This window comes from Drosophila guanche, unplaced genomic scaffold, assembly GCF_900245975.1.
Source record: "Drosophila guanche unplaced genomic scaffold, DGUA_6, whole genome shotgun sequence".
Taxonomy (NCBI): Eukaryota; Metazoa; Arthropoda; class Insecta; order Diptera; family Drosophilidae; genus Drosophila; species Drosophila guanche.
The window spans coordinates 3,869,860-3,880,420 of NW_022995754.1; the positions used below are offsets into that span (position 1 = coordinate 3,869,860).

General features: G+C 47.2%; 1 protein-coding gene across 1 annotated transcript; it reads right to left on the reverse strand.

The window, feature by feature from the left end:
• Window positions 1–270: 270 nt before the first annotated feature.
• On the reverse strand, window positions 271–9,947 carry LOC117589044 (glutamate receptor 1). The gene is made up of 13 exons (XM_034280672.1): window positions 9,544–9,947; window positions 8,389–8,541; window positions 7,778–7,905; window positions 5,981–6,110; window positions 3,382–3,635; window positions 3,030–3,212; window positions 2,710–2,949; window positions 2,288–2,648; window positions 1,969–2,231; window positions 1,449–1,907; window positions 1,145–1,389; window positions 679–1,078; window positions 271–602 (listed from the first exon to the last, which is right to left on the reverse strand). Exons 1-13 carry the CDS (start codon window positions 9,680–9,682, stop codon window positions 567–569), a joined length of 2,991 nt encoding a protein of 996 aa, XP_034136563.1. The 5' UTR covers window positions 9,683–9,947; the 3' UTR covers window positions 271–566.
• Between the last annotated feature and the right edge of the window lie 614 nt (window positions 9,948–10,561).

The following is a 10,561-nucleotide window of genomic DNA, read 5'->3' on the forward strand; positions in this document are numbered from 1 at the left end:
ACGTTTCTCTTTGCCCCTGGCCCTGGGCTTTGTTGAAACTTTAAGTCAACTAAGCGGCTTACCTTCACACCGACACAGACAAAAGCACTCCTAGAGATACACGAACAGAACACACATCACTCATATGACACGTGTAACGGCAACAGCCTCTGCCTGGGAATGGAAATGAAAACTCAATTTTGATTTTGCTTAAAACATACGGCTTTATTATTAGTATTTTTGGAATAATTTTCACTTAATCTATGTACAGTGTTTGTTGTTGTTGTTGTTGGTATTAGTTTTAGTTATAGTTAATTTATGCACGCCCGCTCCTTGTATACATTTATCAAAAATACAATAATAGTAATTATATATATCTATATATATATATATATGCATGTAATTATTCTGTACAGTTTTTGAACGCCGCCGAACCATCATCCATCGTAGGAGTATTCCGCTCTAGACCCGAGTGTTGATTGCCAGCGTCGTTTAGTTATGCTTTATCGTATAATGCCCTTAATTATTTACAAGAATTACGCTACATATATGCTGCTACTGCTTGTATCTGACATCCAGGACATCGCTTACATGCTGTACTGATAGCGCACATTGGATGCCAGCTGCGTTTGGTGTGGAGAGAAATATTCTGTAGTCAGTGGGAATTATTTATGGTAAATTATCCTCGTGGACACTCACCTCAACGCCCACCAATCGCTCGTCATACTCGCTGCTGGCCTGCATCGCCAGCTTTGCCTGCGAGTGCATAATCGCATCGGAGAGCGAGTCACGTTGATATGTAGAGGAGCCCATCATGCCGGGCACACCGCCGGTGGCGCCATTGGACGGTCCCTTCAGGCGTGATGACTTGCTGCGGCAAAAGAACTCCACGATGGCCACCACCACAGCCAGCAGCAGGCCACCGATTAGGATGTAGTAAATTCCAGCCACATTGCTCAGGGACAGTTCGTTGGGTGTGGAGGTCTCCTGGCTGTCCAGATTGGGATTGCATTCGGTCTTGTCGTACCACCACTTGTTGCGTATTCGCAGCAGCTCTCCGTTCTCCTTTAGCGTGAGCACAGCCTCATTTAGGCGTTTTCTGGGGGGGGTTAAATCAGATCGTATTGGGTGGAAAAACATCTTAAAATGCACACAAAAAGCTTACCTAATAGGCGATCCTATAGGGGTGGCCACGCCGAATCCCTTGGCATCGATATTGCGGCCCACTTTCATGGTGTCGCACGGGGACCTGGCATTCACGTACTCGTTCTTGGGGGACTCCACCAGCAGCGCGTACTTGCCCTTGGAGGTGCGCACTCGGCGTATGCCCTCGTCGTAGGCGTGCACCGACAAGTGGGGGTTGGAGTTCATATAATCCCACATCTTCTTGTGCAATTCGATTTGTGATCGCTGCAAGACAACACCATGCTAGGAGGCAGACAAATAGGAACACTCTCTGTGGCACTCACCTGAAAGAAATCCCAAGTGGAGCCGTGGAGCAGCGTGCCGTACTGCACGTCCGTTTGCATGGCCAGATCCTCTGGCGATTTGATGGGCGACACCATGCGCTCCACTGTGAGGAAGGCGGCCAGGTTGGCGGTATACGAGGATATCAGAATGATGGTGAAGAACCACCAGACGGCCGCAGCAATGCGTCCGGCAATGGATGGTGGCGTCAGGTCGCAGCCCTGCTGCATGAACGCTGCCAGCGAGTACCAGAATGAGTTGAGCAGACTAAAGTCGTTGGCCGGCACCGGTGGCTGCTGCTGTTGTGGCTCACTGTGTGTCGCGCCACCAATGATGCCGGGCGGCTGCTGGGCATTGGACTCCGGCTGCGGGCGCCTCACAATGCGCCACTCGTAGGGCGGGAAACGTGTGACAAAATAGAGCACAATACTGACACCCAAATAGCTAAAGATGACACTCATCTGGAAGGGGGTAAACACTCAACACTCAGCACTCAGCACTCTTTCCATGTCCAACACTTACCCAAATTTCCTGCGACAGAGGATTGAGGAAACTGAACACTCCGGGCGTTTGCTTGACGGGCTTTTTGATCATTATGGATATGCCCAGGGTCATGAAGGGTTTGCTAAAGTCAATCACACGCTCGCGTTCCGCTGTGATGGTCATGGCTGCAATGGCCACGTCTGCCTCCTTGCGCACCAACTCACCCACCATGCCATCCCAGCCACCAGGAGCATATTGATTCTCAGAGCCATAGTTGCCATCCTGCACCAAGCGGAGTTCATCTGAGGCAGAGAGTAATTCATATCTAGATCGGAGCAAAGTAAACACCACAACTCACATCTTATTCCCAGCTGTGTTGCCAACATATCAGCCAGATCCTTGCAGTAACCCTCGAATCGATCGTTGCCCACCAACTCCTCGCCATAGTGCGGCTGCTTGTGCATCAGATAGGGCTCCTCCAGCACACTGGTCACGATATAAGTATGATTCTTGGCATAGTCCCCAGCGTTGGCGTTGGCAGAGCGTGAGGAAGTCGCATAGCTGCGACTGTGCAGAGGCAGGAGACCCACATCGTCACGCCATTCGGCCACCTGCTGCAGAGTGCTGTTCACGGACATTTCCACCACATGCAGCGTGTAGTTGATGCGACGACCGTCCTCGTCGAAGCGAATCTCACCGGACAAGCCATCGATTTCCACCTGGAATGGAATGTTTCATTCACTGCCCCACTCTCCCAGAGACTGTCCGTCTGTCACTCACCTTGCGCAGGACTCGAGAGATTTTTTCACCCTGCTCCCAAGGCGTCACCCAGCCCTTGCTTGTGTTGCAGTCCAGCAGGGCACTCGATTCGTTGGTGCCACCAGAGGAGGAGCTCGAGCCACCGCCATGGCTGCGACGCTGCAGATGATTGGAACGGAACTGATCCGGCTTCTTGCGCAAAATGCGATTGAAGGCCTCGACGAGCACAAAAACCGCATCATACATCAATGCCGCCTGTGCCTGTGAAAGGAGGAGGACGAAGACAAAAAGGGAACATCATGAACAGAGCACAAATCAATGCCCCGCGTTGGGATATTTACCGAAATGGCTGGCAAGCTGTTGGCTCCCGCTGCGCCCAGGCCCGAGCCTCCTGATGGCTCCAAGCGTTTCCGGCTGTCATGAAAATCCCGCACCGCCCGCCGATTAGTGTCGACAATGCGAAAGCCGGTGATGTTGATGGCCCCAAACTCGGCCACATCGCTGGGCCAATGATTGTCCATGACCTACGACGCCCACGACAACAACAAAAAAAAAAGGTAAAGAGAGGAACAAAAAATGTAACACAACCCAATGAAGGATCTCCGCCCCCCTCCGAGCGGAAGCTAGCAATAATTGCTTATTAAAGTCCGCTCCACAGGGGATGGGGAGGAGAGCCAGACCTGAGTGACTCACCAAACCACTGAGCAGGTAATGATAGGTGCGCCTGCCCAGCTTTATGTCCCGCACATGCTGCACGATGATCTCTTTGGCCATTTCCGCCGGGCAGTCGAGCACGATGCGCTTTTTGCTGAATCGACCCAAATCCTCCAGCGTGTGCAAAAACTCAATGGCCATCGTTACGTTGGCGATGCGTTTCACCATTTGCACACGGAATGTTTCATTTCCGGGCTTCAGTTCTTGATAGATTTGCTGCAGCCGTAGTAAGCCTGTCGGTTTTGCAAAAGCGATTTTGTTGGGTCAGTTGGAATGGTTTGGAATGGTTAAGCGAAGCCAGAAGAGGAGCGCGGATTGGTAGAAATGGAGTGTGGCAGTAGCTGAGAGCTTAAAGTATCCTGAGGCATGAAAAACAATCTGTTAATGCCACAGTTTAGGGTGTTATGGTAATAGCAGCTCATTCATACACAATTTCCAGCAAGCAAGCGTAGATCCATCACTTTTATAGAGTAAATCAGGCGCTGTCCCTCGCCGCCGTCATGGGATCTGTCATTTAATCATATTCCTCATTCCCCCCAAAACTCTATGCAATCTTTCAATCTCACTACACCACGAAATCCCTCACAAGCCGCAAGAAGCTCGGGTGAGGGGGCACAAAAAATACATTTTCACACGCCATTTGTTGCACGTTCAATATGCGCCGTGTGTGCTTGTTGTTGCTGTCATTGATTTGCTGCCTGCATTGATTCCATGCCAGAAAAAAACGAAACTAAGGAGAGAGGCACGCACGCACACAACAGAAGGAGATGAAAGGAATGGGAAGTAAAGTGGAAAGAGCGGTAAACAGTCGAGTGCAAAAAAATCGGAAACGGAAGTGCACAGACAATTGAAGTACGTTTTTGTGGTGTGCTGGTAACATTTCAATAAATAACAACCCAAAAAATTCCACTGCCCATGCCCCTGCCCCAGCCATTGCCGTTTTGCTGTTTTATTGAATGTTTCCTATGTTGTCGATGGATTCGCTGGATTGCTTTTTCCCTGCCACTTTTGTATTCATGGATGCGCCAAAAAATATGCTACCAATTTGTCGCCGTGTGCAGCAGCCCAGCCCCCAGCCCCCAGCCCCTGGCCCATTCGGAGTGATAACAAGCAGAAAAAGATGGCCAAAAAAACCGACAAAATGGGTGGAGGAGTGAGGGGGAATTTTCGACACAAAGCAATAACAACAAACTGCTGACAGCGGCATTAAAATATAAAGTCCCGCTGTGGTGCCTTTCGTTAACAATGTAAACGCCAGAATCGGAGTCGGTGTCGGCCAAAAAATTCCTCACAACAACAGCAACAAGAGAGGAATGGAGCAAGAGGGTTTCGGGGGGGGGAAATAACAAGAGTAGCAGCAGCCAGCAGCAAATGGGGCACAAGCTGGTGAGTGAGGCTGCCTGCCTGCCTGCCTGCCTGCCTGCCACTGCTGCTACTGCGGCATTTCCTTTTCCTGCAACGAATGCCAGCGGCAACAATGTCGGCCTACTTTTGGCGCCGTGGCAAATATTAAAAAATGGCCCAAAAAGGGAAAATAATAATAATGTTAAGGCAGAAGCGGTAGCAGCAGTGGCAGAATCTGGAGGACCGAACCGAACTCACAGCTGAAGGCAGCAGTTGCATAAAGTCATAAATTTTATTTCACACAGAGTCATTAACACATGACACACACACACGCAGCACAGAAGACACACACACACACACACACACACACACACACATGAGCAGTCATTACAACGGCGTGTGAACTCATTACAAAAGAGACAGCAAGAGAGAGAGAGAGAGAGAGCAAAAAAATCACTGCGGCGTATACGTAATACTATATGAAATTTTTACTGAGCCAAAAATAACCCCACCCCAGAGCCATTCCATTGTGTATGTGGCAGTCTGTGTGTGTGTGTCTTTTCCGCCATCTGATGTCTTCATCTTTGGCCGTAATTGTTGCCGTCGTCGAATTGTCCCAACGTAGACGGCAGGAAATTGCTTTGAAATAAATTTCAATACAACAAAAAGCAGCCTAAGACACGCACACGAACACACATACTCAACACACACACACACACAGAGAGAGAGAGAGAGAGAGACAGACTAAGAGGTAAACTTAAGCATATGTGTGTGTGTGTCCTTCTCTTTTCAACTTAAGCCCCGCCGAGGAGCCACTCGAAAGAGCACACTTGAAGGCACTTGAGAGCAGGCTGTCGTCTGGCAAGCTCTTCCTCTGTTTTTCTCTATGTGTGTGTCTGTTTTCTGCTTTTTTTTTTAGATGCGAGGCACGGTGCTCTTTGTGCCGCTTATTTAATTACATATTAGCAAAAATGAAAAGGCTGAAGATGGAGCAAAAGTGGAGCAGGAAAGAGCACTGAAATAGTGCTCTGAAAGCGAATTGAAGGAAAGAGTTAATCCCCGTGGAGCAGCAGCAGCATAACCTTTTTGCCTGAGTGACGCTTTATTTGTTTAAAGGGAAATGAAATCCAAAGACAAAGGAAAACACACACAGAGGGATAATGTGTGTGAAGTGGTTCCCTTTTATGAATGTTGTGGGTGGGGAGGCTATAAATGTATGAATTCTCGTACTCACCGTCATGTGAATCGTAGAGATAAATAATGCTCTGCCAGCCGTAGTACTGGATGGTATCGATAATCGCCTGATGGTAATCCGGACGCATGCTGATGGCAAAATCCAGCAGACCCGACGATGGTGTAAGCACCTACAAAAATGTATGCAAAGCACAAGAGAGAGAGAGGGAGAGACAAAGGCCATGAACTGGTTGTAACAATGTAATGTGTACGAGTACGCTACATGAAGCAATAATAAAATGAAACGCGCTTCCGCTTTGCGCCGTAACTCCCAGCCCCTCCCTACCAGCGACATGTAAGTCTATCCTTTGGCGGAGGAGGAACAGAGGTGGCTCCACAAACAAGCAGATACATCCAAAGAGATACACACACACAGAGATATACTCGCTTCCGTTTAGCTCCACTCACACTACAGAGTATAGCCTGCCCCAAGGAGCACGCAAATGCGCAGTCTATACTGGCAGTGTGTGTGTTTGTGTGTGCGTTTTGCTTGCTGGCAACTCAACTCCGAGCCGCTGCTGCCTTTGCCCCCGTCGCCATATCTTGATTTATAGTGATTGAAATAAAAGAGGCCAAGAGCGTGTCATAAATTTTTTTTGCTGTACTCCCAGTGCATGGGGAGAGCGAGTATAGGAATCCTCGTCGCTCGTTTGGCATTGTCTTCCGCCTTGTGAAGCGGATTGGAGCATAGTGCGGGTGGAGTGCGGCAGCGTTTGGTTTGGCTTTTTGTTTCGCAAGTGACAACAACAGCAGCAACAGCTACTCCTCGTACATCCACATCCACATCCACAGACTGTGGCACCGCCAACAGCCAGCCACAGAGTACGAGTAGCATTACAACCAGCAACAACAACCACTCCCTGCCGCTGTGTGTCCCCACAGCTTGTTGTTGGTAGTAAATTTTCTTCAAATTACAATTATTATGATTTGTGCTTGAGCTTTGATTTAGTGCACTGTCTGAGGACAACAGCAGAGAGCACTGGCTTCGGAGCTGTGTGAACTGTGAACCCGTAACGATACCCAATGCTCCACTTTAGGCAATGACTTCATTTTTATAAAAGCTGACAAAATGCTTGAACCTTTGTGTGGATGTGGGTAGCAGGAGTAGGAGAAGGTTGTGGAGGCGGTTGTGGAGGCGGTTGTGGAGGCGTTTGTGGAGGTTGCAATGCCAGGCAATTAGGATTGGTAATTGGAAATACCGAAATGGAAACCTAAATGGGAAAATTCCGGCAAGCTAAAGGTGGCTGAGCTTTTAGTCGCATAACTACTAATAAGTAAATTAGTTAGCGATGATTTATTGTGAGCTGATTTGGCTTCATTTTCTCCTTTGTTGGCTTGCTGGAGAATCTCTTAGACTACTTGCATTTATATTAACAGATCTATGTCCTATAAGCACACTTTTGATTGATTACATTTAATGGTTACACAACTTTAATATTTAATTAAAGATTCGTAAGTTTGTTTAAACACTGCTTGCACCTGCACTTAATTATTAAACTTCTCCCCATACTTTGATGTGACATTTAAACTACTTTAGACACACACCAAACATAATTAAATTGTTTAAGACCCCCACACCCTTCCACTCTAAAACTTTCCTTTTGTTTCAAACTTCATTAACGCATAACTAAATTAAGTTTATCAAACCCCCCAGCACAATCCTTCCTTTAATCCGCTTTCGTCTCGCATCAAAACCACCAAATGTAAATAATTGCGCGAGGCGACACAGAAATCAATTACATATGACAGAGTTTTTTTTTGCTCTGCTGCTCTGTTCATAGGTTGCTTCGGGACTTACCTTCTCGGGGAACCAGGGCGTCACAAATGGCATTTGGAACGTATTCGAGTAGGAGTGCAATGTGTCAAAGGAGTCCGGCGATACGGCGCCCAGCATTGAGTAGACTCCGCGCGAGAATTGATTGCAAACTGGAGGTTACAGTAATAAATTCTTTTTGTGTTTCTTTTTGGTTTTGTTTCATTTTGGGTGCGACATGGCAACAGTTTCGGTAGCAGTTTCGGAATGGTGGAAAATTGATGGTAGTGCGAGTGTGAGAGAATGGCAGGATGTGCAGTAGAATGATATGCTGAGTGGGAGAGCAGATGGAGTGTAGGTCTGGGACAGTGTCTAGGTTGGGAGAAGGACAAAGAGCAGGGAGCAGGAGCAGGAGCAAGAGCAGGAGCTGGAGCACACTGCGCACAATTAAATTGCAGCTTTGATGGGGAGGAGAAGTACTGTGTGCCGAGTGCCGAGTGCCGAGTGCAAATGTAAAGTAAAACCAATTTTCATTAAAAAATGCACAAAATTAATGGGTTCTATGTATTGTGTAATGGATTTTTTTGTTCTCTGTTTTCTGTTTTTTTTTTTTGCATCTGCAGATGATGTGTGTGCTGTGCGAATGGAACACATACTCAGTCGGGATAATTTGAATGCATCCGCCGTATTGATGACATCTACGTACGCCTGCAGCTCGAAGCGCCGAGAGCTAACGTTCAGATTGTGATTGAGCATTGCATATTTAAAGGCTGATTGCACATCATCTGTACCCTGCTCAAAGATGGCACCTGCAGGATGAGAGAGAGATACAGAATGAGAATGAGCTTGGGGGCACAAATATTTTTTTGCTTCGTTAAATATTTAGGCAGCTTTTGACACGGTCCTGTTAATATTAAACGAAAGCGCACAGAGCAAATATTTACACAAATGATAGCACTATGCTGCACCCACACACACATGCACACATCACTACACATACACACATAAATACACACATAGATGGAGGACACACAGCTGCAGAGGCAGAGCCATAGCCAGAGACAAGGAGCAGCAACAAAAAGCGCCAACGAAGTGTTGATGCAGCAGTGTCCTCCCCGTGCTCCCCCCAGTGACAACGTGTCCCGTGCCATGCCGTGTGCAGGTGTGAAGCGTTGCAGCCCGAAGCAGTCAGGATGTAGGATTTGAGTGCAAGCCAGTCAGCATGACTGTCACATTAGCAGCAACCATACGTACAGGTACAAATACTTATGCATGCACACACACATACCTATGCAGCACCGAAATGACTGCAGGTGCAATGACTGAAGCGCCAGCGTGTAATAAAAAAAAATGGGAAATAAAATGAGCCAGCAGGAGTGTTCTGGCAAATAATTTCCACTTGAAATAGGAAGGAAACTGATAGAAAATTTCATAAAATTGCATAAATATTTAGGAAATTCTAGGAAAATCTACAAGTTAGTATAACGGCAAGCACTCTCCTTTGCCAAAGTGGAAGAGGTTAGGTTAAGGATAATCTGCTTGCATCAGTGGTGCACAATTTCCCCAGCGAGTTACGAAAAGTATTTCAGGAACCCCATTCCGGGAAGCACCAATGACGGACAGACAGACACACAAACTGGCACACAAGCAACAACAACAACTGGCTATACATTGTATAGCAAAATCCAAGCACCAAGTGCACCAATAGCTGTGACAATTTCTGTCCCGCTTCGGGCCATGCTCCAGCAGTGAGTGCCATGGTCTGTTGGCTGCTGGGCTGCGAGTATCCTGGCGACGCTTTTGAGACTCACCTAATGGTATTTTCTCGGTTAACGATGCCGTTTGTTGCTGCTGCTGCTGCTGCTGTTGGGCGGCACTGAATTCCAGCCAGCAAATGCTGCCGGCGCATATTAAATGTAAATATGCCCAGAATTTTAGCCTCGAATGCATTTTGCGTTTTGTATTTTTCCCAAGTTTTTTTCCACTTCTACTTTCGCGTAGTTTTTATGCCCATACAATGGAATTTTATTATTTGTTACTCAAATTGGTTGCCCATTACGCGGCGTGGTCTTCACGTTGTTATATTTTCTCGAGGGTTTTGTTTTGCCAACAAAAACTTCCCACTGGCAGTAGAGAAAAAATGTTTCACTTGAGTTTTAATCACTCACTGAATATTTTTTTTGCATTTACTTATAATATTTATGATATTTTGGGTTATTTTTTGCTACTTTTTTATTGTTTTTAAACACTTTTGAATGGGTGTTTGTTTTTGGACGCTTCCGAGTCTCCTTTTTTTTGGCACAAAACTAATCTCACTTTAAGAGCAAAGCAAAGTGGACTTTGCTGGACTTTAACTTCGGGCCGCCTGCCCGCCTCTGCTTGGAGATGTGCCCCAATCGTAGGAATGTCTCGCCTGTTGTGCTCATCCGTTCACTTCAACCAAACGGCAACGCGTTGTAATCAGCACTAAAAAACTCCTAAGCTGCCTAGTAATACGAGCTCCAGTGCCGAGGCAGCGAGAGCACGGGCGACACGGCCACAATGTCGCTTTGTCGCTTTGTCGCTCCAGAGAGCACGTCCAAGGGATGCTGTGCTCTTTGTACTAAAATAACGAACGCTCTCTCGTATTTGTCTGCAAAGAGAGAGAGACTGAGGGAGAGCCGAAAATAGAGAGAGAGAGAGAGAGAGAGAGTGAGGAAGCGTGGATGCTGTAACTGACCTACTGCATTTTGGACGCCACTCCGCACAAGCTGCAAGTTGTTGCTTTTGTTGCACCATCTTCTCTCCTGGTGGTTAAATGTTTGTTTACGTTATGCTGCCGCTTTTTGG

Coding starts and splice junctions, on each gene's coding strand:
- LOC117589044 (XM_034280672.1), bottom strand. CDS start 9,682: ATGCATTCGAGGCTAAAATTCTGGGCATATTTACATTTAATATGCGCC. Junction 6,111..7,777: donor CGCCCTGGTTCCCCGAGAAG/GTAAGTCCCGAA, acceptor ACATTTTTGTAG/GTGCTTACACCATCGTCGGG. Junction 3,213..3,381: donor ATTACCTGCTCAGTGGTTTG/GTGAGTCACTCA, acceptor TGGGCGTCGTAG/GTCATGGACAATCATTGGCC.